The following is a 25597-nucleotide window of genomic DNA, read 5'->3' as shown; positions in this document are numbered from 1 at the left end:
TAAGTAAATGGTATTTTTATTAATGTTATACGTGTTATTGTTTGCTATAAAAAACTATTTAGAACTGTGAACAGAAAGGAATATTCATGCTACACACAAATCACACAGCCTCTGTTCAACCATTTTGTTACTTCTCTGCCTTGAGCTTCCTTTGTTTCGCACCTTTCCTTTCCAAGAGCATTGTGTGGAGATCTGTTTCCAATCTCCACTAATATTGTGTGGCTGTTCACTAGGAGATGCACATGAGGGAGTAACTAACTACTTTTTTGACTTCTCCACCCTTCCCGTGGGGATATGTCTGGATTCCATTTGGTCGTTGAGACATGTAGAGGACTGCAGGCATGAAGCCAGAAAGACAAGTGGTTGAGCTAGCTAACCAGCCCGAATGCACCCCCAAGATATGAGAAATGTTCAGCAGTTCAACGGTGTCCTGTCATTTCTCTTTGAACAGACTGTATTAATCACGTGATTGGTACTTTGTAGTGGACTGTTTCTTCATCTGGTAATGAGATCATTGAGAAGGAAAGAACTTTAATTTACACAGCACCTGTATTATATCCTCAGGACATTCCAAGGAACTTTACAAACAATTAGTTACGTTTTCTACCTTTTTGGTGTCATTCTTTTTATGTAAGCAAACAGGGCAGCCAATTTGCACACAGCAACGTCTCGCAAACTGCTGGTGAACTGTGACATATTCTGTTTAGGTAATCTTAGTTCAAGGAGGGATATAGGCCAAGACAGCAGAATAACTTCTTCCTTTTCCTCAACAGTGCCATGAGACATTTTACATGCAACTAAACAGAGAGATGAAACCTCCAACGTCTCCAACAATGCAACAGAGCCGCGGTACTGCACTAGTGTCAGCCTAGATTATGGGTGTTTGAACCCATAACTTTCTAATACAGAAGCTAAGGTGCCACCAATTGAGCCAAATTCATTTCAACCAAAGCCTGAAGACAATAGGCAAGAAGTGATGGCAGGCCAAAAATGAAGGGAAAAGCAACCCACTGTGGAGGCATAAGTCTGTAGGAAAATATGGAGCAGCCGATGTGTCTTGTATCCTGACCCACCTGACATCTCTGTAGAAATGTTCCAAATACCTCATACTGGAGGATTTTCATTGAGAAACCTTTTTGTGCCAGTAATGGTGTGGCTGCAAATGCTTTTCATCACTTTCTTATTAACCTTAAGGAAGTAATTTACCTACTAAACTTTGTTTTATGCTCCTTGCGGCCCTTGTACATGAACAGAGTCTGATAATTAGATTAATATAGACAGCTGCTCTTCTGCATACAATTTTGTGTACAATTACTAGCGTGTACTCTCAGTAAAGGCTTGTGCCACAGAGACATGCCATATATGGATCAACCGTTGAAAATTTATCAGTCAACGTTGATTTTTTTTTGGTGTCGCCATCATGTTTCTCCAGAGTGAACAGCCTGTTTACAGTCTACAAAGATAAAACCATATATATGCAGGCACGCAGCACAATGACTGAGAGTGGCTTAGCTAGTTACCACACGTATAACTAACAACTTAGCACAAGGCTTCTCTGCAGCATCTTTAAACCTTTAAAGACAAATATATGAAAATATTTTTTTAATAGAAAAACCTTCAATGAACTGCACAGAAATGAAGCTGCTGAGTAACTCACCTGAGTCCCTCAGCATATCAGGCAGCGACACTCTATGGAGACTACAAATAACTGAAAGCAATGTATAAAAATAGAACAAGCTGTAACTTGCAGTTTATGCAGAAATTAAATGTTATAAAATTCATTGATGCTTAAAAACATCTTGATATACTGCTAAGGTTGCTATGTGTAGTCACATCATAAATACGTTCAAAAAGAACTTGGTTACAACCTTACTACACATAGTCAGAGCAGTTACTTCCCTGCTGGTTTGAGGTCTGATCAGCCTGTTATCCCAAACAATGTACAGTCTACAGGACAGCTTACACGGGATGAACACCACAGCACAGGTTAATTCCTGGCTGAGGAAGATATTGGTGATTTGAAACTGGTCCCCACACAAGCAGAATGTTGGAGGCATTCTGCTATTAATTATTGTGTTTTAACCTGAGGCAAAAACATGTTTTCTTGTCCCTTTTTCTGAAATTATTTGTTCCAATGGCCCTTGGTTCTATAATGCAGATGATGTGGGATGAGGTGTAGGTTTTCATTTCAGCTGATTAAGTTATATTCGATGAAAGTTGGTGTCTGGTTATATTTGTTTGGTTTATAGTTGCTGGGTTCAGAGACAGAGAAGAAGCAGACCTGGAGATGAGAGACATCTTACAAGACTTAATTCATTTCCAATCCTACAATATACGCGGAACAAAAAGACACAATCTGCAGCTCCATTTAGGTTGTTAAAATGAGAGTTACAGCACCTGTAACCATTTTGATGCAGTGGATTAACAAACAGCATTCTCACTAGAACCTGGGTTTGAATCTAACCCAGACCAATGAGATGAAAGCCTCGTCTTTCTGTTGATTATGGAGATCTTCCACAGCATGAGATTAGACAGAATAGATGTTATAAAATCTGATGGGGTCATTCAGAAATGCCCATAGTTTGACACTGGATTCGCTGTCTTAGTTGGAAAGGCAAGAATGAAAATGTGAGGCTGGATTCGCAGGGTACATCCCCTTCTGCCTACAGGACTAGGGGCAGACGTAACACAGATCATCAGGTTCAAATTTGCAGTTGTGAAACTTATAACTGAGGTGTCAACTCATGCCATAAACATGGTAAAAAGGAGCAAGCTGCAATAGTCATATGGATTGCAGCAGACAGCCACACAGTATTAGCGTGCAGGAGTTTTGTGACTTATTTGGAATTGAAAACGGCTGCTGTGGCGTACCATTGTGTCCTACCTTCACGTGCACAGTTACTTGCCTTGAATAAATGCAAACATTATAATTTCAAACAAAATCACTGAAGTCTTAAAGGCCAAATGCATGTGCTCACTTTTAGAATGTATTCTTAACTCTCTAGCCTCCTGGAGATCATTACTTGAGTTTTTCTCAGGAACTCCACTGACATGTTAAAGACACAGCCCACATTACCCTAGAGTAACTCTCTTGACGTTAATGGAGGGACTGAGCCCTCTCTACCCAGAAAGGTTAAGGCTTCATTTAAAATGGGAGAACTGCTGGGGTCCTTTTAGTTAGGGCAAAATCTATTTCAGGGGATGAGGGAAAGCAGTTGAAGATCCCACCTGCCATTTTGGTTGGGAACTGTGGATCTTCCCGGTTGCCTTTGTTACGACAGCTCTGTGTTATTCAGCAGGACAGTGATATTAGATGTTATAAAATTTAAGAATCCTTTTAAATAGGCCAACACCACCCTCTGCTGTTCGATCAACAGAATGCCAAACAAATGATTTTTACACAATAAAGAAAATCCATGTAACAAATCCCCAATGCTCCTTGACAGATTCTGTTCTTGCTCCTCTTCACTTAGCAAAAATAGCCAAAAAGTTCCTATCAGTATATTTATATCAACCCCAGTGTCTGATCATTCATTACGTTTGGTTGAAACATTTCACCTTTTGCCAATTTTCTCCACTGTCCACCTCCTCTGCTATAGGTGCTAGCTCCTTGACAGAGTTTGTTTCCACAGGTCACCTTCCAGTGCCTCTCTTAGGTGTCCAGATTAGTGTCAGGAGGTTATTTACCATTTGTGATGGAGCAACACAAACATGTTAATTCTGTATAATTCAATGGCCACACAACAGGGATCTCTGGAACCTGGTCAAAAGCAGAAGTCCTAGATGATTTCCCCCTCTCTAACTTAGGGACACTGAGGCCAACTGTAGCTCTCACCTAGCTGAAAGCGACTAATTCAGCACATACAGGGGTTCAAATTGGGACTTTCCTGTTGTGTCATCCTCTCCCACTGAATAAAATCTGCCAGTGCTCCATGGGCAGCTAGCACATGCCACTGGCACCTAAAATTCACAATCTACAGCTGTCTTCCTCACGATTAACCACATGGTCAATGTCTGCATCATCTGCAAACTTCGTAATCATACACCCTACATTTAAGTCTAAATCTTTGATATATACCATAAAAAGCAAGGAACCTAGAACTGAGCCCTGTGGAAATCCACTGGAAACAGCCTTCCAGTTACAAAAACACCGGTCGACCATTACCCTTTGTTTCCTGCAACTAAGCCAATTTTGAATCCAACTTGCCACTTGCCCTTAGATCCCATGAGCTTTTCCTTTTCTGACCAGTCTGTCATCTTGGACATTTGTCTGCAGGCAGAGATGGAGACCATATTATTGGACCCAACAAGTAATCCCACAGAACACCTGGGACGTGATTGAAATCTAGTAACATTTTAATGAAGTGGGAGTATATTGCTCACTGGATAAATCATGGTGCATAAAACCCTCTTCAGTTCAGTCAGCAGCAAAATAATCCACAGTCTAAGTGGACACATTCCTTATGACTTATGCTGACAAGTTTAAATCATCGAGAGAAATTAATATTCAAACACAGATTGATTGTATGTGTAACTTCTGATACACTGTTGAAACTAAGTGATTTTAAAAGAAGTTCACAATATGGGAAAGTTTGGGAAAATTACAATTATTTTCTTAAATGACTGAGGTTGCATTTTTCATAGAAGTGGAATACAGAGGTTGATGTGGGCTGCTCTTTTCTGAGTTAGTGGGCCCTGGAAAGACAGGAAGACGGAGAGCAACATGTCAAGGACCCTTCATGCATAAAATGAGAGGAAGTAATCCAAAGTGTAGTGCTATCATCAAATTGGCAGCATGGATCAATTTCAAATATAAGCAGATGGTCGGAATGTCTAAATCTTCAATGGCTGGGGATTGGGTGGTGCATGTGTTAGCACAGCCATTTCACCTCTAGGACTGTATGGTGCAGCGGGTTACAGCATTGTCTTTTCGAATCAAATAAAGATTTTGGCTGTAAAGAGGCTGATCAGAAGTGGAGGCAAGCAGTCCTAGTGATGAATAAATAAGATGTGGGATTTGAAGCTGAGCTCCAAATTGAACAGGATATTAAGATTTCACAGAGTTTGGTTCGTCTCATCCAAGTGTCCGGGTAAAAGGTCACAGTGAGTGACAATGGAGCAGAGTATGTAGCAGGGGCCAATAACACTTACTTCAATCTTCCTCATGTTCAGTCATAGGAAGTAGCAATCAATCCACAATTTAAAAGATAGTGGCATACAGGACAAAAGCAAGGAAGTTAGGCCCAACCTTTATAAAGCTCTAGTTAGGCCCCAACTAGAGTATTGTGTCCAGTTCTAGTCACCACACTTTAGGAATAATGTGAGGGTCCTTGAGCAGGTGCAGCGGAGATTTACCAGAATGGTCCCAGGGACGGGGGATTTTAGTTACAAGGTTAGTTGGAGAAGCTGGGGTTGTCCTCCCTGGAGGAAAGAAGATTGAGGGGAGATTTGATAGAGGTGTCCAAGATTATGACCGGCTTAAATAAGTTAGACAAGGAAAAACTGTTCTCATTAACTGATGGTGCAAGGACTCGGGGACACAGATTACAGGTTTTGGGCTAGAGATGCAGGGGAATGTGAGGAAGAACTTCTTTACGCAATGACCTAGAATTCGCTGTCTCCGCTTCCACCACCCTCGTGGGCAATCAATGATTTCAAAAGGAAATTGAAGAAAAAAAACTTACAGGGCCACGGGAATCGAGGGAGGGAGTGGGACTGAATGGACTGCTCCACAGAGAGCCGGCTTCAACTTCCTTCTGTGCCATAAGTGATTATTAATGTGAGTCACACATTTGGATAGCACGCAGGTTATTGAGAAAGGCGGAATTGGATGTCATCAGCATACACAAATAAGCTGATCCACTCCTTGTCATAGAATAGTACAGCACTGAAGGAGGCCATTCAGCCCATCAAGTCTGTGCTAGCTCTTTCAAAGAGCAATCTAATTAGTCCCACTCCCCACCTTTCCACATATCCCTTTCTCTTTCAAGTATTTACCCAATTCCCTTTTGAAGGCTACTACTGAATCTGTGTGCACTACCCTATCAGGCAAATCCTAACCACTCGCTGAGTGGAAAAGCTTTTCCTCATGTCAGTTCTGGTTCTTTGGCCAATCACCTTATATCTTTGCCCTCTGGTTATCAACCCTTCAGCCACTGGAAACAGTTTATCTTTATTTATTCTATCTAAAGCCTTCATGATTTTTAAACACCACTATCAAATCTCCTCTTAGCCTTCCCTGCTCTACGAACAACAACCCCAGCTTCTCCAGTCTATCTACATAACTGTAATCACTCATCCTTGGAACCATTCCAGTAAATACCTTCTGTATCCTCTCCAAAGCCTTCACATCCTTCCTGAAGTGTGGTACCCAGAATTGGACACAATACTCCAACTGAGGCCGAACTAGTGTTGTATATAGGTTTAGCATAACTTCTTGGCTTTTGTACTCTATACCTCTACTTATAAAGCCCAGGATCCCATATGCTTTATTAACTGCTTTGTTAACCTATCCTAGACCTTCCAAGATTTGTGCACAAGTACCTCCAGGTCTCTCTCTTCTTGCACCCTCTTTAAACTTGTACCATTTAGGATGTATTGTCTCTCCTCATTCTTCCTACCAAAATTGTATCCTATTATGGACAATATCACCCAGGGGCAGAATTTAGTTGAGGAAGAGGAGGGATCCAGAATAGATCTCCGAGGGAACTGCACAGGTGGTTGTGTGAGACATGAAGAAATATATTTCTAGGAGATAGATCAGCTACGTTTACATGTATGGGAAGTGGGGTGGGGGGGGGGGGGGGTGATGGTGCAGTCGACCATATCAGACACTGCAGAGAGGCACAGGAGCATAAGAAGGAATAATACATCATGACAGTCACAGAGGATAGCATTTGTGACTCTGACCAGAGCCATCTCAGTGCTATGAGAAGGACAGAAGTCAAACAAAGAACTTTGAGAGAGATGGGCATGACGTTGGGAATGAAGATACATCTGAAAACCTTAGAAAGGAAAGGCTTGGCTGAGGCTATGTTTTTCGTTAAGAGGATTATGATTATAGTTTTGAAAGTGAGATGGAAAGTGTCTTCAGGAAAGGGAGTCAATAGCAATGTCAGTTAGTGTGAAGGTCAGGAGGGGAAGTTGAGTGGTTAAAGGTTGAGTGGGGAGGCAGTCAAGAGAACAGGGGGTGGGATCAAGGGAACAGAAGGTGGGTTTTATGGAAGACATAAGCTTGAAGAGGGCATAGACAGAGATATGGGAGAAATTACTGAGAGGAATCGGAGTTAGAATGGGTGGGAGACTTTTTTTCATTCTTTCGTGGGATGTGGGTGTCACTGGCAAGGGAAGCATTTATTGCCCATCGCTAATTGCCCTTGAGAAGGTTGTGGTGAGCCACCTTCTTGAACTGCTGCAGTCCATCTGGTGCGGGTACACATACTGTGCTGTTAGGAAAGGAGTTCCAGGATTTTGATCCAGCGACAGTGAAGGAATAATGATATAGTTCCAAGTTAGGATGGCGTGTGACTTGGAGGGGAACTTTCAGGTGGTGGTGTTCCCATGTGTCTGCTGCCCTTGTCCTTCTAAGTGGTAGAGGTTATAGGTTTGGAAGGTGCTGTCGAAGGAGCCGAGGTGAGTTGCTGCAGTGCATCTTGCAGATGGTACACACTGCTGCCATTGTGCGTTGGCAGGAGAGGGAGTGAATGTTTAGATGGTGATCAAGCGGACTGCTTTGTCCTGGATGGTGTTGAGCTTCTTGAGTGTTGTTGGAGCGGCACTTATTGAGGCATGTGGAGAGTATTCCATCATACTCCTGACTTCTGCCTTGTAGATGGTGGACAGGCTTTGTGGAGTCAGGACGTGAGTTACTCGCCAGTCTCTGACCTCTCTTGTAGCCACAGTATTTATATGGCTGGTCCAGTCAGTTTCTGGTCAATGATAAAGGAGTTATGGAGGTGGGGAAGAGAGAGGGGAAGGAAGCAGGAGAGTCTCAATCTTATAGATGAATGGGGTGGAGAGAAGAGAGGAAGGTTGGGCCTGAAGATTGCCAAGAGAGAAAAAGGTGGTGACAGGAGACTTTAGCCCATTCCAGCCAAAGTCTGCGCGCAATTGATTACATGAAATGGGGGCATGATATGAGGTGCAAAACCAGTCTAGATTATGATCATTGGTCTAGAGTATAAAATCCTGGGCAGGAGGCCACAGCGGAATGAAGGCAATGACTGATCTTGGAGCCATTATAGGAGTGGGAAATCACTCAATAGTCATTGAAGGAGTGAGATACAGATCAGGAGCTGCTTGAGGAGCAAAGAATCAATTAGGGGAGCAGGTTGGAAATGGAACAAGGAGATCAGTCAAGGAATGCTGTTTTGGCTGCAGAACTGTGCATAAGTAGGCTGAACTCTCAGCAACCAAGTGTGAGCTATAGGCAGGAGACTGCAGAGGAGAATATAGCAACCAGGAGACTGAGCAAAAGACATCAAAACAGCACAAGGAAATCAGCAGAGTACCTCAGGCCAGGACGCAAGGGAGGAGCAACTTCTGCTCTGTAGCCCAGACCTGACAAAAGTGATAAATTTGCCGAAAAGCTAGAGGACTTCAGCACAATTGAAATGTCTCAGTGAGAGACACTGTTGTGGAAGTCCCAGATGAGATTTAAAGCTCTCAGCCGACTTGAAGATCCAGTGATGATTCACCTGTGCTGCTACAAATAACACTGCAGTTTGATGGTGAGGAGGTTGACTTTCAAGAGCTGAGACAGTGCCAAAAGCAGAAGAAACCAGGAGCCAGTCCAGTAACAGGTAATCTGGTAGTGGAGCCAGTAATGTTGCAGGGAGGACCAGGTCCAAAGGTCCTCAGATGAATGAAAGCAACAAGTTCCGGAGTGTGGAGAAACAATAAATCGCAGAATCATTACAGCACAGAAGGAAGCCATTCGGCCCATCGTGTCTGCACCGGCTCTCCAAGTGAGCAATTCACTTCGTGCCATTCCCCCACTTTGGACTTAACTTAGAAAGCTTGAAAAGTTACACTGGGATGTGACAGAACAAGAGGTATAGTGTCTTAGAACATAAGTTTGGGGGAATGATGGATGAGAATGGCTACAGAAAAAAGGAATTCAACATGGAGTTGCCATCACAGGTGATATTTTGAATACCTCTCCAAGCCATCAACTCACAAAACTGTACTTAATTTGCCTCTAATAGTTATGTTAATGGAAGTTCAAACCGAAACTCATCTTGTTTGGGCAATCTCCACTTTGCCTCTCGCATATAAAATGGGAGAAGTCAATGGAATGGATAATTGGGGTTTGGCGGGGGGTGGGGGGGATGCTGTTGATTCATTATTGCTTGTTTTGCACAACCACCCAAAACCAATTTCATCCCCATTGTGCGCTCCTTTGTGCAGAGGAAATTTTGGTGGATTTTTGCTCCCTGATTAAGTTGATGCAGACTCCACTACTTTTGCATATTTCCTTAATATCTTTACTAACTTTTCTCAGAGTATTGTTGATTGCTGGGCTAAGCCCCCAGCCCTCACTTTCCAGGCAATGGGAGCCTATTACAAGTAGTTGATGGACTGGTCCTGCAGATTTTAGCAAGTCCAGCCCACCACACTGCTGATGGGCATAACCTCAAAATCTCAAGTATTTAGGTGTTATAATATTAAAGGGAGCAACTTTGTTTAATCATCCCCATTGGTGTTCTTCCTTTTTGTTTTAGAAAAGTTTTCGAAGAACAAAATGTTCACAAAATATGAAAAAGAAATCAGTTGAGAGAACACAGGGATAGAGATGTGTTCCAATCACCAACTCTCAGAGCTGGGTAGAGAGTCTCCAAGAATGTTTGCTGATGGAATGTGCATATCAGGCTTAGCTTGCTCTCTGATACACTGTAAAAGGAAATTATTCCAGCATCAAAATCCACAAACACTCCCACTTTGGAGGATATTCGAACAGTTAGATCTGTAATATTACCACTGTGCTGGGCTAAAACTGAGCGTGACCCCGATAAATAACTCCACAAATTATTGTTACTCCCCGAGCACACAATCCATGACTTACTGCTCTCTCCCAGCAAACACTCTTTATCCCTACCCTTTCGCTTTATGCTGCCATAACAGACCCCAATTGCCCATTTGCCACGGACTCCTGCAATCTCCACCTCCCAATACGAGCGGCCACTGTTGACGCCCTCACAGCAGAGCACCTGCCCCCAGGCATCAAATCTCTTCCGATTGGCGGAATAGGGCTGCCTGTACTGGGATCCCGACGCTACCCTCTTATCGTCTGACAGAATGACACTACGATGAGCGGTATCCAGATCTAGAGTTGGTGTCTGTCCATCTGTGAATAAAGCAACATCTGAATGAATAACTGTTCCCAACTGTGAAGTCCTTTCCATATCACTGCTACCTAGTTTGCTTTCAACAGCTGTCTCAAGTATACTTATAGTAGCTTCAGCGTCTGTCTCACGTGAGCTAAATCTTGGTTTATATAATCTTCATATCAACATTGATGTGTAATTTACTGGAAGCAGCATATGGCTACGCTTGACGATAGTGTGGTTTACACTGGATATAACTGATGGACTAGATACACTTTTAAGTGCATAACTTCTTTGTAAAGGATGGACCTGAAAACCTGTGGAGTTGGCATCCTGGGTACAAGTGCTGGAATGCAACTAAGTAGGCAAGGTCAGGGGCAGGTCACTTAATTTAAACACTGCCCATACCGCAAGAGGCATATTTCAGGCGATCACCTGCGCCAAAGGGCCACAAACTATGGCAGAATGTGCCAGCTCGAGGGGGTGGGAACACATGGGAGCTGCTGAGTTCCTTCTCCACAAAGAGGATAAAGTTGTCCTCATCAGCTCCCTTAGTGAGGGAATGAAAAATAACTTTCAAATGTTTGCATCTTTGGATCCAAGCTAAATCCCAAGCCTGGAACCCCAGGTAGGCCCCACATCTATCATTCAAGTGGCCAGATGCATGCATCCACTCATCACATCATCCCAACGACGGGAAATGGGAAGTGCCGCAGATTCACGACACTGATGTTTTTTATGCAGTGGACTATTTAAGCTGGATGCACCAGCTTCCCTGCATTACCGTTTTAATTGGATGCACACTTTTATTGGAAAGCCTTGATGAAGCTGGGTAAGAGAGAGAGAGTGAAGTAACACAGGATGAGCAGTGTTGTACTTACACACAGTTGCCAATATGTCTCGATCCCTCTCAAGCTGGGAAACCACTTCATACTGTTTCTGTATCCAGTTTATCTTATCTGCTGTTAATTTATTGACATCAGGAGGAGGTGGCTGTGGTGCTAGTGGTTCGGATGCTTCTTTTATTCTTTGAAAAAAAATGTGTAGACTATATTACAATACATTCAGTGTGCTATATAAATAAATGAAGCAGATCTTTTGCAGGGTAAATGATGAAGGTCTCAAGTGATCAGAGGTTGAGCAGATGTAATGAACTGTTGCAATTGAAGTGAAAGGGTCCACAAAGGTGTAATGGCCAACCTACAACTAAGGCTGAAGTAAAAACAAAGAGATGGACCAGTCTCTGGGATCTTGTTACTCACATATTACATTCAACTGAGGCAATAAAAGTCAACTGCTTCATTAGTGGGAATTTTCCTCCACTATCCTGCCCAAAATTGGGAGAAATCGTGGTGGAAAAGAAAAAGAAACTGGGTGAAGCGATCTACTACTACCTCACTGCCCCTGCCAGGGCTACCACTGCTGCTCCTTCCCCACTTGCAGGCTCAGCCAAGGCCTTCAGTGGACGACCAAGTGCAGTCTTTGGGTCCAATGACCTTTTGAAATTATTTTCAGCGAAGACCCATTAGTACTAATGAAAGAATTGCAGGAGAGTTCTTCTGATGTCCTGGCCGATTCTCCCTTCTTAGACCAACACCACCAGAAATCGGATTATCTGGGCATTTATCTTACTGCTGTTTGTAGTCCTTTGCTCATGTGCAAACTAGCTGCTGTGTTTGCCTACATGATAGTTTCTAGGGATCTGCAATCTGCAACTTGATTAACAGCTCTGCTACCCAACCCTAGGCAAGAGATCAGAAATGAAGCTCCAAACTCTTATGGAGTTTGCAAGACTGGTGAGGACATGTGCAAAATATACAATATCCAGGTTAAATCACAGGGGATATTATTGTTACACCCTCAGGTTATGTTAATGTATGGTTAAATATTGGGCAGTGTGCGTACACTGCTGGACATATGACGCAGAGACTACTCACAAGAGTGACAAATAATGCTTAAACGTAAAGAATATTTAAGACAGGCCTGAAATTTGCTGATTAAACATACATTCAGGTACCTGATTAATGAGTTGACTGTGCACACACTCTAGTATCATTTAATCATATGATTATACACACATTCACTTGATTAATGGCATGATCCTAAACACTCAAGGGTCAATTTTAACTGTTCTCACCAGGCAGAAAACATGCAGATCAGCCACCCACTTCCCATTTGGTGGTACTGTTTAATATTTAGATTTACTCGGGTGCTTAGTTAATGGAGTGATTATACATATACTGAGATCTCTGGATAATCAATCGAATATAAACTCCAGTACTCAGTTTATGGATTATTTATACACACACTCAGTTGCTCATTTAATGGACTATTTATACATAGGCACAGTTATTTATTGGCACAGCAGAGAAAGAGAAGCAGTGAAGCCAAATTTGACAGTGTGACTGCTTCATCACAGTTATAGATATTTTCCAGATGCTGAACAGTTACAGATTACTGCCAGGATTTTCTGTTCTACACTCATTATCCCATGATTATCATATTTTCCATTAGTATGAACGTGTAGAAAATTGCATGCTCACAAGTCCACCAGTGGAGATCTCCGGCCCATATTTTCTTTGCCATTCAGACGGTTTAAACATTTCACCACTATACAGTTTGTTCAAAGTAACCTCAGAAATAATCTGCTTGATAAGCAGAGAATGTAATGAATGCTTTATATAATTCAAGGAGATTTGTATTCGGTAATTCATTAAAGAAACAAAAAACTTGCATTTATATAGTGCCTTTTGTACTCTCATGATGTTCCCATGACACCTTCCAGACAATATATTATTTTGAAATGCAGTCAGTTAGTGATAGGAACATAGGAGCAGGAGTAGGCCATTCAGCCCATCGAGCTTGCCCCACCATTCAATACGGTCTTTTTTTTTTTGCAGACGACACAAAGCAAAGCTGGGGGGGAATTTGAGCTGTGAGGAGGATGAAAAGAGGCTCCAAAGTGAGTTGGACAAGTTGGGTGAGTGGGCAAATGCATGGCAGATGCAGTATAACATGGATAAATGTGAGGTTATCCACTTTGGTTGTAAAATCAAAAACGCAGATTATTATCGGAATGGTGATAAATTGGGAAAGGGGTGGTGCAACGAGACCTGGGTGCCCTTGTACACCAGTTGCTGAAAGCAAGCATTCAGGTGCAGCAAGCAATTAGGAAGGCGAATGATATGTTGGCCTTCATTGCAAGAGGATTTGAGTACAGGAGCAAGGATGTCTTACTGCAGTTATACAGGGCCTTGGTGAGACCACATCTGGAGTATTGTGTGCAGTTTTGGTCTCCTTATCTGAGGAAGGATGTTCTTGCCATGGAGGGAGCATAAAGAAGATTTAGTAGATTGATTCCTGGGATGACAGGAATGATGTATGAGGAGAGATTGGGTCGACTAGGCCTATATTCACTAGAGTTCAGAAGAATGAGAAGGGATCTCATAGAAACCTATAAAATTCTAACAGGACTAGACCCGCTAGATGCAGGGAGGATGCTCCCGATGGCTGGGAAGTCATGAGCTCTTGACCTCATTACAGCCTTGGTTCAAACATGGACTAAAGAGCTGAACTCAAGAGGTGAGGTGAGAGTGACTGCCTTTGACATCAAGGCAGCATTTGACCGAGTATGGCATCAAAGAGCCCTTGCAAAACTGAGGTCAATGGGAATCGGGGGAAAACCCTCTGCTGGCTTGAGTCATACCTACCGCGAAGGAAGATGGTTGTGGTTGTTGGAGGTCAATCATCTGAGCTCCAGGACATCACTGCAGGAGTTCCTCAGGGTATCAACCATCTTCAGCTGCTTCATCAATGACCTTCCTTCAATCATAAGGTCAGAAGTGGGGATGTTCGCTGATGATTGCACAATGTTCAACACCTTTCGTGACTCCTCAGATACTGAAGCAGTCCGTGTAGAAATGCAGCAAGACCAGGACAATATCCAGGCTTGGGCTGATAAGTGGCAAGTAACATTCGCACCACACAAGTGCCAGGCAATGACCATCTCCAACAAGAGAGAATCCAACCATCTCCCCTTGACATTCAACGGCATTACCATCGCTGAATCCCCCACTATCAACATCCTAGGGGCTACCATTGACCAGAAACTGAACTGGAGTAGCCATATAAAAACCGTGGCTACAAGAGCAGGTCAGAGGCTAGGAATCCTGAGGCGAGTAACTCACCTCCTGACTCCCCAAAGCCTGTCCACCATCTACAAGGCACAAGTCAGGAGTGTAATGGAATACTCTCCACTTGCCTGGATGGGTGCAGCTCCAACAACACTCAAGAAGCTCGACACCATCCAGAACAAAGCAGCCCGCTTGATTGGCACACCATCCACAAACATTCACTCCCTCCACCACCGACGCACAGTGGTAGCAGCGTGTACCATCTACAAGATGCACTGCAGCAATGCACCAGGGCTCCTTAGACAGCACCTTCCAAACCCGCGACCTCTACCAACTAGAAGGACAAGGGCAGCAAACGCATGGGAACACCACCACCTGCAAGTTCCCCTCCAAGTCACACGCCATCCTGACTTGGAACTATATCGCCGTTCCTTCACTGTCGCTGGGTCAAAATCCTGGAACTCCCTTCCTAACAGCACTGTGGGTATACCTACCCCAAAGTGACTGCAGCAGTTCAAGAAGGCAGCTCACCACCACCTTCTCAAGGACAATTAGGGATGGGCAATAAATGCTGGCCTGGCCAGCGATGCCCACATCCCATGAATGAATAAAAAAAAAAACCATGGGTCACAGTCTCAGGATATGCAGTATGCCATTTAGAACTGAAATAAGGAGAAATTTCTTCACTCAGAGGGTGGTGAACCTGTGGAATTCTCTACTGCAGAAGGCAGTGGAGGCCAAGTCATTAAATATATTCAAGAAGGAGATAGATATCTTAATGCCAAAGGGAGCAAGGGATATGGGGAGAAGGCGGGAACAGGGTACTGAATTAGACGATCAGCCATGATCTTTTTTGAATGGCAGAGCAGGTCCGAAGGGCCAAACGGCCTACTCCTGCTCCTATTTTCTATGTTTCTATGATCCTGGCTGATCTTCCACTTCAATGCCTCCCTGTGGGTATGGGGTCTTAAACAGGCACACACGAGTCCAATTAGCAACTAATTAGTGTTGCCATTAGTTGCTTTTTGAGATTGCTACTTGTTTGGTGCTTTTCCCTATGGAGAGGCCGTATTTTCTCAAGATCATAAATTTTTTTTTAAATGACTGGCTTTCTTTCTCTTTCTATATATATTAAGGATGTTTAGCCGTGAATTGGCTGCTTTACACAATGTTTGACAGATGTGTATTAAAACATACAAAACAAAATCAATTAGTGCCCATGCTGTTTTGCAGGATTTGAAATTTGTACAGCTGAAGAATATACTTTGCAGGTATTTGGTGCCTATCTTATTTTTCCTTGTAAATTATTACACTCATAGCCTACAACAAAATAATGTACAGAAAAAGATATTTGCCATAAAAAGTAACTGCCCTTGCTTAACTAGCACATAACTTAGGTTGTTAACTTCAACATATAGTTTCATCGGTGCTCAGAGCACTTGGTAAAATTTCTAAAAGTTGAGAGATAAAATTTCCAAAACAATAATCCATGTAATATTTTAAATGAGATCATAGTACCATAATACAAATAGGTTTCTGTGTTTTGATCTGCATTTTCTATAACACTGATTAACACTAAAAACCTGGATTCTAAACTCTACCATCTCTTCAGGTTATAAGTTTGTTTCTAAAAAATCTGCAGGTATATCAGTGGGAGTCCCTGTTGCACTCATTTTACATAAATTAGATGTAATTTAACTAAGATTATGTTTCTACGCTCAGCATTGAAGTTGTGCAAATATCTACTGATTACAAAATATAGCGGGTTACATTTCACCATAATGATTATCAACTGAGTTCAGTGCGAGCACTAAAAAAAAATCAACCAATTAACTGGTGCAATACATAGGAAAGCATCACCAAGTAACATCAGAATAATAAAATTTTACAGCACAAAAGGCAGCCATTTGGCTCATCATGCTGGTGCCCTAAAAGAGCTATCTGATTAGTTCTATTCCCTTGTTCTTTTCCCATTTTCAAAAAATATGCATTTGTTACCATCTTCAAAGCTATTATGGATTCTGGTGCCACCATAGTTTCTGATAGGGCAAAGCCAAGTCCAAATGACCATCTATATTTCTCCTAATATATCATGTACATCTTTGCACCAGAGTTACAAAGAAAGACTTGAGCAATTTCTCCACATCAGTGCACAATTTTTTCCCCAGATAACATTGGATTTCGTCTGTGGAAGCTAATCAAGATATCTACCACTGAAGAAGATGTGGGGCTGTGCTCTATCACCTTTCAATATCCAGGCCAGCAGCCAGAAAATCTTCAAGGGTTCAATATAGTAGTTTAAGTTTCAAATGAGAGGGGAAATTTAAACTGTAGCAGCCAAATTGTACACAGCAAAGTCCCATGAACAGCAATCAGATAAATTACTATTTAATCTACTTTGATGAGGTTGTTTCAGGGATAAATGTTGGCCAGGACATGGTGAGAACTTCTTGCTCCTCTGTAAATAGTGCATTGGCATTTTTTATATCCACCTGAAAAGGTAGATGGCAGCTCGGTTTAACATCTCATCTGAAAGACAGCTCTTCCAACAATGCAGCACTCCCTCAGTGTTGCACTGAAGTGTCAAGTGAGATACCTGGAGTGGGGATTAAACACACGACCTTCTGTTTCTACAACAACAACAACAACTTGCATTTAATTAGCACTTTTATAGTACAGAAAATAGTTCATAAGTCAGATTCAGAAAGGAGAGTGCAACCACTAGCCAAACTGACACTTTTATTTCAAAAAACTAGTGCAATGTAGCACATATTGGAGTGGGAAAAATATATAAAACTTTAAACTTAAATTTAATTAAAGGGGCCAGACTGTTGTCTACCACAAAACCTGCTATAGATTTAGTCGATTTCAGAGAATTATGTAAAAGATAATTTCACTTACCTCAATGACATTGAATTAAACCCCTGAAATAATGAAATAAAATGATTAATATGAATGTTCATATAAGATAGATATTCATCAAGTGCATTAGATATTAGTAATACTGTTGGAGAATATATCCTGAGAGATTCATTTATATTCTATGAAAAAAATAATCAAGGGTCTCTTTTGGATCTATTCATCCCAAAGCAAAGCAAACAAAACAAACCTTCTCCCTCTGCAACCTGCTGTTTGTGAAATGTAGCTAACTATATGAACCAAATACAGCAGAATGCGATTAACAAGCAGCAAACAAGTTCCTAATCTCTAAATGTGTAAACTCTTTGCCAGTGCGACATGTGCTGATTGAAATCCAATGGGCTAGCCACGCCTGAAAAAAATCAGCAGGGGGTGTGTTCCCAGAGATAGGATTCAGTTTAGGAATATAGTAACTGCAGCTGGCCATTCAGCCAATTGAGCTGGCATCGCCATCTTATCAGCTATGGGAGCGGTTTGTCTTTGACAACCAAATTCCCCATCAATTCTCCATATTCTCCAGTGTCAGCCATGTCTCATTTGGAAGCGTTCATGCCTCTGAGTCAAAAGGTTATGGATTCAAGTCTCACTCCAGAGACTTGAGCACAAAAAATCTAGGCTAACACTCCAGAGCAGTACTGAGAGAACTGCTGCACTCTCAGAGTGCCATATTTTTAGATAAGATGTGAAACCAAGGGTCCATCTGGCCTTTCGGGTGGACATAAAAGATACCATGGCACTATTTCAAAGAACGGCAGGGGAGTTATCCCCAGTGTCTTGGCCAATATTTATCCCTCAATCAACATCATAAAAACAGATTATCTGGTCATTATCACACTGCTGTTTGTGGGATCTTGCTGTGCAAAAATTGTCACATTTCCGAGATTACAGTTTCAAGAGTATTTCATTGTCTGCAAAGTCCTTTGAAATGCCTTAAGGTCTTGAAACGCACTATAAAAATGCAAGTTCTTTCTTCTTTATATCCCTTATCCTCAAGTGAGGATCTATCCCCCTTTTAAATACCTCAATTGATTCTGTATCTGTGGCCTTGTAGAGCAGTGCGCTCAATTTTTCACAACACTTTGTCTTAATGGTTGTTTTCTGGAATCATTTTTAAGTGACAAATATAATTTTACAAATTAAACTATGCGCCATTGTTTTGGATTCCCCTACCAGTGGAAACAATGTTTTTCCAACTAACCTGTCATTCCTTTCAGTATTTTAAACAACTTAATCAAATTACCCCTTGATTTTCTCCTCTATTAAATGTAAGTTTTGAAGGTTTTATAATCTTCTTTGTAGCTCAGCAAAAGGGAGATTAGGTTTTAACTGGCAAACACATTTATTAAACAAACAGTGAAAGTTATAGCTCCTTGTGCAGTAGAAAATAGCTCACAACTGCTAAACTATGGTCTGAAGTAGTAATTTTTACAAAGCAGGTGTTCTGCTTCTCTCAGCATCCACCGAAAAGGTCTGGCTGCCTATCTTTCTTCACAGACCACGGACTCCCAGATTTGAACAGAACTAACTGATAAATATCTTCATATAGGAACTGAAATGCAGCAAACTTGAATAACTGACCTAATTTTTTTAAATTACAAACCTCAACAATGTTTCTACTTGAATTGAAAGGCATGACACCACCTTCAGACACCCACCTTCAGACAAGCCAATAAATTGTTGCAAAAACTGAATGGAGTTAAGCTGGAATGGGGAAGGAAATTCCCTGTGTAGGCTCCAGCCATGAGGAACTTTGCTTCTGTCAACATAAGGTGAAAGAAAAACATGGCAGCATGCCTGTGATATTCCAATAATTGCTGGCAGTAAACAACGTTCCTCATCACCAGTAAGTAGTTGGAAAATTTAGGCTTTGATTTAAATTTATTTTAAACCCTTAGGTGTCATAACAACATTTTTAAAGTCAGTGCTGTGTTAAATCTTCGACAAAAGTGCACTCAAGGCTGGGACAGCACCTAAAATTTCTGGGATGGGGAAATGTAAAACAGCTTACAGAATTCATTTTCCTTCGACCCTCCCTCTTAAAAATAGCACCAGATCTCAGCTCCCCCAACACAACCATATCTCAGGGCATGCCCCACAATACTATATGGTGCCCCATCCCAATCCTCCTGGACTCCGAGACCCCTCTCCCAATCATTCCTGACTCTCATATCATCCTCCTCAGTATATCTGCATTGTATGACCACACCCACCTCACCTACATCCAGTGTCCCCACCTCCCACAATGGTCCCAAACCGTAGAACCCTTTGCAATAGTCCCTTTCCCAATGCTCCCAAAGACAAGCTGCTTGTCTGCTGTTCCCAATCTCTACCATCCATCTTCAATTGCTTACACATCCCCAAGACACAAATCCCAGTGCTAAGTGATCCTACAGCTCACTTCCCTGGAATTCCTAATATTCCCACAAATTCTCCAACATCTTGCCAGGACTCCCACACCCAAAGGCCAACCTTTCCCTGCCAAGGACTACAACCCCTCACTCCCAAATTCCAGAAATTCCTATTAATGACTACCCCTAAGTTCAACAGCTCCTCCCCAATTCTTGAAAACCTCAACACCTTCTTTCATTGCCCCCACACTCCTAGACCATCCCACAGCATTAAACCATATGACTCACACCTCCTAACTGCAACGTGAAACATTTTCCACTGGATTCTGGACTTTAGGAAAAAAAAGCTAAGACCTAAAATTCCACTGTATAGTGTAGTTAAATAATGTGCTCCACAGAAGAGGCTGTAAAATAAACCACTTTACCTGTATAAATATCAGCTTTTCATTCTTCGTTAAAAGATCACTGAAATCAGACAAATTTTTCTCAAAGGCTTCCATTTTACTTTCCAGCTCCAGAATTTGTGCATCAATTTCTTCAGTCACATGGCTCTGTACTCTGTCTAGATATTTAATTGCTTCTTTTTCTTCATTTTCAAAGTACTTCCGTAATGCATTACACTTCTCCTGAATTTGGATTTTAGTTTCCCTGATCAGAGTCTGTTAAATGGAAATGCTCTGGTTATTACACTGTAGGTCACTCAGTAGTTTTTCTGACTGAATCTGTACACAGGCATTATCTAAATTTGTGCTTTGGAGTGTATGTTTCTCTCTCATTTATTCTCACTTGCATTTCAATCAGACAGACACATAAATCTGAACGGAAATAGCACAGACCAAGTATCGCAGCAAGTGGCTTTTCATGTTGGACCTAATAGCCACTGGGGCCAAATTTATTATTTTTTTTTGCAGAGTTTAGCAAAAGAAAAGTGGAGAGTAAAAAAATGGGAGAACTCATACAGAAAATGCAAATGAACTATTCATCTGTGTTTCCATCTTCTGTGATGGTATCAATCCCTCCAAAAATAGATAAATGAAGCTTCGCAAACAAGGGTGTGGAAAACGTTATGTGTTTGTTACAGTGTCATGGGAAATGATGCCCCATTACACTGCACTGTCAGTTCTTTGAAGAGTAAGTATTTGTCCTCAAAGATTTGAAAGAATCAGCATGGCAATCACAGACGACTGCAGTGGAGAATATCTCTGCCCACATTTTGGGCACTGCAGGAGGAAAAAGAGGAGAAGGCAGCCTAGGAGCAGAGAGGATACAAGTGCACAATTCACACCAGAAACTCCTCCAGCGTTCTACTGCAAAAACTAACTGGACACGTTTAAGTAACGGTCCCCAAGAAGGCTCAGCCTGTTGTACCATCTGACCCATGAAGGCTTGTGGGGACAATCAACCAGCTGCACTGCATCTCTAGTGGCAGTGAAGGTCACCCTTGCTCTCAAGTTCACACGCGGCATATGCAGAGGACATCACAACAGCCATCCAGTTTGCTGTGTATAATTTTCATTAAGAAGGCTACTGAAGCTTTTCTTTACCATGTATCCACATTTTTATTGTATTCTTTCATGGGATGTGGGCGTCACTGGCAAGGCCAGCATTTGTTGCCCATCCCGAATTGCCCTTGACAACTGAATGGCTTGCTAGGCCATTTCAGAGGGCAGTTAATAGTCAACCACATTGCTGTGGAGTCACACAAAGGCCAGACCAAGTAAGGACGGCAAATTTCCTTCTTTAAAGGGCATTAGTGAACCAGATGGGTTTTTACAACAATCAACGATAGTTTCATGGTCACATTACTGAGACTAGCTTTTAATTCCAGTTTTTAAAAATTAATTAATCTAATTTATCAATTGATTTTAAATTCCACCAGCTGCCATGGTGGGATTTGAACCCATGGCCCCAGGACATGAGCCTAGACCTCTGGATTATTAGTCCAGTTACATTACCACTATGCTACCGATGCCCACAGAAGTTACCTTTTTTTAACAAGATCAGCAATTTCCATCACTTGCATATATGTTTCCAGTTTCAGTTGTACAGAAATATTCAGGCTTTGCCTTTGTGTTCTTCCTTAAGTTGTGCAATTTTTTTCCCTTCACTTGCTGCCTGGTCCATTTAGTCCTGGAAACAGTGTTCACACTATCTGGGCATTAGAGATCCTGCATGCCTCTTTCTCATACCCACAAAAGAGTTGTTATGACATTCTATTAAACTGTTTACTATCACGTTCAATACAGCATCAGTGAAATGGGATTTTCTTTAGTGTGAACCATTCCTCAATACAAACGTGCACTCCATGGTGGCTCTAATGACTTTTGGGAAATTTCTACCACATAAGTAGCTCATTAGCTGCTTGAGAAGTGTCAAAGGATTATGATCAAGTATGTTGTGATTGTTTGATTTTTTTTTCTCTTGTAGGAATCAGACTTTTCAATTTTGTCACTTCCGGTGCTTTCACTTTGTCAATGAGTGTCTTGCATTCTCATTCTGGTCCCATTGACAAGTTTAACTCCGTGTAACTATATTTGATCTGACAGTGCTTGAGGATGCAGTGTAGGAGGAATCTTACTTGCCCCAACCAATGCTATATCTGACTCAAGAATATTTGGTGGGACTAGAGGCAATTTTACTTTGCATTTGAACTGGGTAATGTATTACTTACCTTGGAATGCTTAACAGGACAGTGTAGAAAGAGCTTTACCCTGAATTTAACCTGAGCTGTACCTGACGTAGAAGTGCTTGACGCTAACACTGGATATAAAATCCTAAAATTGACAACTCTCACCTGATAAGCACCAAGAATCACACTAAACACATGTCAATGTAAAAGAAACATGCCCGGTCTGTTTTGGTTAAACATGTCAATGGAAGTCATCAGTTCTTGTATAATGTAAACTCACCTGGGTGTTTTCCTTCTGTGTCTGCAGATGGTCAAGAGCAGCTTGGATGGAGGTTGTATTTGTTCTGACCTTGTCTATTTGCTGCTGTAAGTGATCCTTAAAATAAATCAAAGTAGTTACTTGAATCTAATAATTGAGACAAAGGGAGAGAATCTGAAGACAAAAAGATATAAGTGACATAGAATGGCAGAAGCAGAGAGAGTGAGGATAGGGAGATATATGGAATGAGAGAGAGATAGGAGTGAAGAAAGACAAATTGAGGAGGCAGAATGGTGGAGTATAATATAGGTATAGTTAGACCGATAGAGCAATAGTGAGATGCATATTAAGTTATAGAGAGCTGCATGCTGAAGAGATACCATATTGAAGACGCAGCAGATCCATTTAGAGTTAACAAGAGTTCTCAATTACAAAATGAGAGCCCTTATCACCAAGATGGTGACTGAACACTATGATGCTGCTCAAATTCACCACAATCCAAAAAATGATGGTCACCCTCCCAGTGGTCCCTGGGAATAACACCCCAGAGAAATTTATATTTCACAGAACAATTGATGCATGAAATCAATGTCCTAGAAAAAGCAGTTAATGTCAGATGTTCCAACTCCTTTAAAAAGGGATGCTCCCCCTACAGCCAGACATGCTGAGTATTTCCAGCATTTTCAGTTTTTACTTCAGATTTCCAGCATCTGCATTTGTATTAACCTTTAAAAAGGATCTATTTAAATATTTGGTTAGGAAAGCATAAGAAACACAGATGCAATGATCAAGTGCTGTGCGGAATATGTTGGCTCAGAAGCTATTGGAAATGTTGGAAGTGTCAGGCCATAGAAGAAAAACAATTATGGCTGTCTCCTATAGGATGTACAGCTAAAGATTCTGAAGTTTTCTTGAATTTACTTTGGGACAGCAGGAAACACTGCAGCACTTTTGTCGGAAGATTTAAAGTCCATGATGGAACAAACTGTAGCTGGCCGGCAGAAGGAACATGCTCACCAGGCCAAAGACCTTTGACAAATCTAATTTCAAATTTGCAGGAAAACAGATTTGACAGGCTGGAGGGAAATTGGCCTTTGAAAGAAAAATGGGCCTCACTTCTGCCAGGGTCAGGTCCTGACACCTGCATTCACAGGTGTGCATAGTGTTAGGGGCAAGGGAGGCAGAATTGTTGGGAATTCCAGCAAATGAAGTAATCCCACCATTCCCATCTGTGTTTGTGACATCTGCATGAAAGAGGGTGGAAGCAAGTAGCTTCTTCCCTCGTATCCAGCAGAAATTTGACTGAGCTAAAAAGCGGAGGTGTGGGGCAGCGATCCACCCTGAATTCCGCCCCCACCTGCCATGATGGGGGCGCGCAGGGAAATAAAGTCAACCCTGGAGCACACATCAGCTCCCGCACAATCTTCAGTACAGAAGATCTAAAGAGAGTCGCAGCCTCCATCATGGAGGCTGCAACTGCTGCCACAGGTAAGGGCCACCTGGGTCTCTGAAGGATCCTGCTGGAAAGCACAAGCCTGCCACTTCTCAGAACCTCCTACAACTCGGAGAACACCAAGGAGTTAAGAGGTTTGCTTTGATGGGTGTCCAAGTGCAGGCAGCAAGGAGAGGCATCATGTGAAAAAGCAGCAGTAAGACACAGTTATTTTGTAATAAAAATGTTATCTGACTGATGGGATGTGTGTAGTCTAATTTGGGACAGAGCTCACAAAGAGAGAAGTGGAGGGATACAGCCCCAGGAGTAATACCAAGACTACTAGGTTGGTAGAGGTGCAAAAAGCAACAAAAAAAAAAGCAGACAATGAGCAAGAAGGATTTGAACAGACCAAAAAAAATTGCTTCAAGCCATGTGGCCTTTGCCAGTACTTTGTCCCGGATATCAACGCCTAACCAGCAGCAACTCCTCTTTTACACAGACTTTGTACTTTGGAAGCGGGCTACAGGTGGTAAAGGGAGGGAAATTCAACGCTGGATGTCGGTGTCTTATTGAAATGCAATTACAGTCCAGTGAAGTATCTGGGGTCGTTTTACCAAGTTAAAGCCGCTACATAAATATAAGTTGCTGTTTGTGCCATATCAGAGCTGCCTACCACAGAAAACATAAATGTCGAGAATTACACGCTCAATTCAGGATACGTGTGAAATTGTAATATTGAGGCAAGTTGGCTGCAGATTGCAATTTCATGCATGAGATTCCTGCTGAATCCACCGGGGTCGCGGGGGATGGAGGTGTAAATTTGCCTACACCAGCTTTTGGTTATATTTGCTAAATCTTTAGAATTGCACCATTTGCTTGTTTGATTTGGCAATTGTGCAACCACTAACGAGTGAATCCGACAGTGTACGCTGCCATTGTGCACAGCAGCAAGTCGCTTGTTATAACAGAACAAAAACATACCCGCAGCTCCCTTTCTCCCTCACCGATACTGACACAGTTGTGGTTCTTGTGTTTCCCCACGACAGGGCAGAGACAGCAGATACATACTTTGTCGTCCTTACAGTAAATCTCCAGCAGCTTCTTGTGTTCTGTGCACTTCCATGTAGACATGTCTGCAGTGGGATCTATGAGTGGATGATTTTTAAACACAGCATTCTCCCTGTGATGTTTGAGATGTTTAGAGCACATAGAGGCTTCACATTTCAGGCAGGTTTTGATAGCTGTCAGTTTTTTCTTGATGCAGTAGTTACAGGGTAAAGCTACCGGTGTTCCATTCACTGCCTGGTATTTCAGGGCTATGTTTGCCAGTTTGAAATTCCTTTTCAAAACAGGCCTCTCCCTGTGATTTGCTCTGCATTCTGGGCAGGAGTAAGTACCAGATTCTGGCTCTTTCCAGGACTCCTCAATACAAGCTCGACAAAAGCTGTGTTTACAGTTGAGTATCACTGGATCGGTGTAGATTTGGAGGCAGACAGGGCAGGTTAGCTCTTCTTCCAACCACTCTGGAGGTAAAGCAGCCGCCATCGCC

At 42.1% G+C, this 25597-nt stretch overlaps 1 protein-coding gene across 1 annotated transcript; it reads right to left on the bottom strand.

Annotated features, from left to right (window-relative positions):
* LOC137351698 (E3 ubiquitin/ISG15 ligase TRIM25-like) lies at positions 1-25597 on the bottom strand. Its single transcript, XM_068016423.1, has 6 exons — positions 25030-25597; positions 22635-22730; positions 20151-20384; positions 17360-17382; positions 11207-11352; positions 1-10345 (listed from the first exon to the last, which is right to left on the bottom strand). The coding sequence occupies exons 1-6, from the start codon at positions 25591-25593 to the stop codon at positions 9768-9770; spliced, it is 1641 nt and encodes a 546-aa protein (XP_067872524.1). The 5' UTR covers positions 25594-25597; the 3' UTR covers positions 1-9767.

The sequence above is a fragment of the Heterodontus francisci genome, chromosome 36 (genome assembly GCF_036365525.1).
Source record: "Heterodontus francisci isolate sHetFra1 chromosome 36, sHetFra1.hap1, whole genome shotgun sequence".
Lineage (NCBI taxonomy): Eukaryota > Metazoa > Chordata > Chondrichthyes > Heterodontiformes > Heterodontidae > Heterodontus > Heterodontus francisci.
Note: the sequence above shows the minus strand (reverse complement) of the source record. Positions and strands in the feature narration are given on the sequence as shown.

Excerpts from the sequence above, each read along its gene's own strand:
- LOC137351698 (XM_068016423.1), bottom strand. The coding sequence starts at position 25,593 with ATGGCGGCTGCTTTACCTCCAGAGTGGTTGGAAGAAGAGCTAACCTGC. Across the intron at positions 22,731-25,029 it reads AGGGAGAAAGGGAGCTGCGG|GATCACTTACAGCAGCAAAT; the intron begins GTATGTTTTTGT and ends ATTTATTTTAAG. Across the intron at positions 17,383-20,150 it reads AAAAGCTGATATTTATACAG|GGGTTTAATTCAATGTCATT; the intron begins GTAAAGTGGTTT and ends TCATTATTTCAG.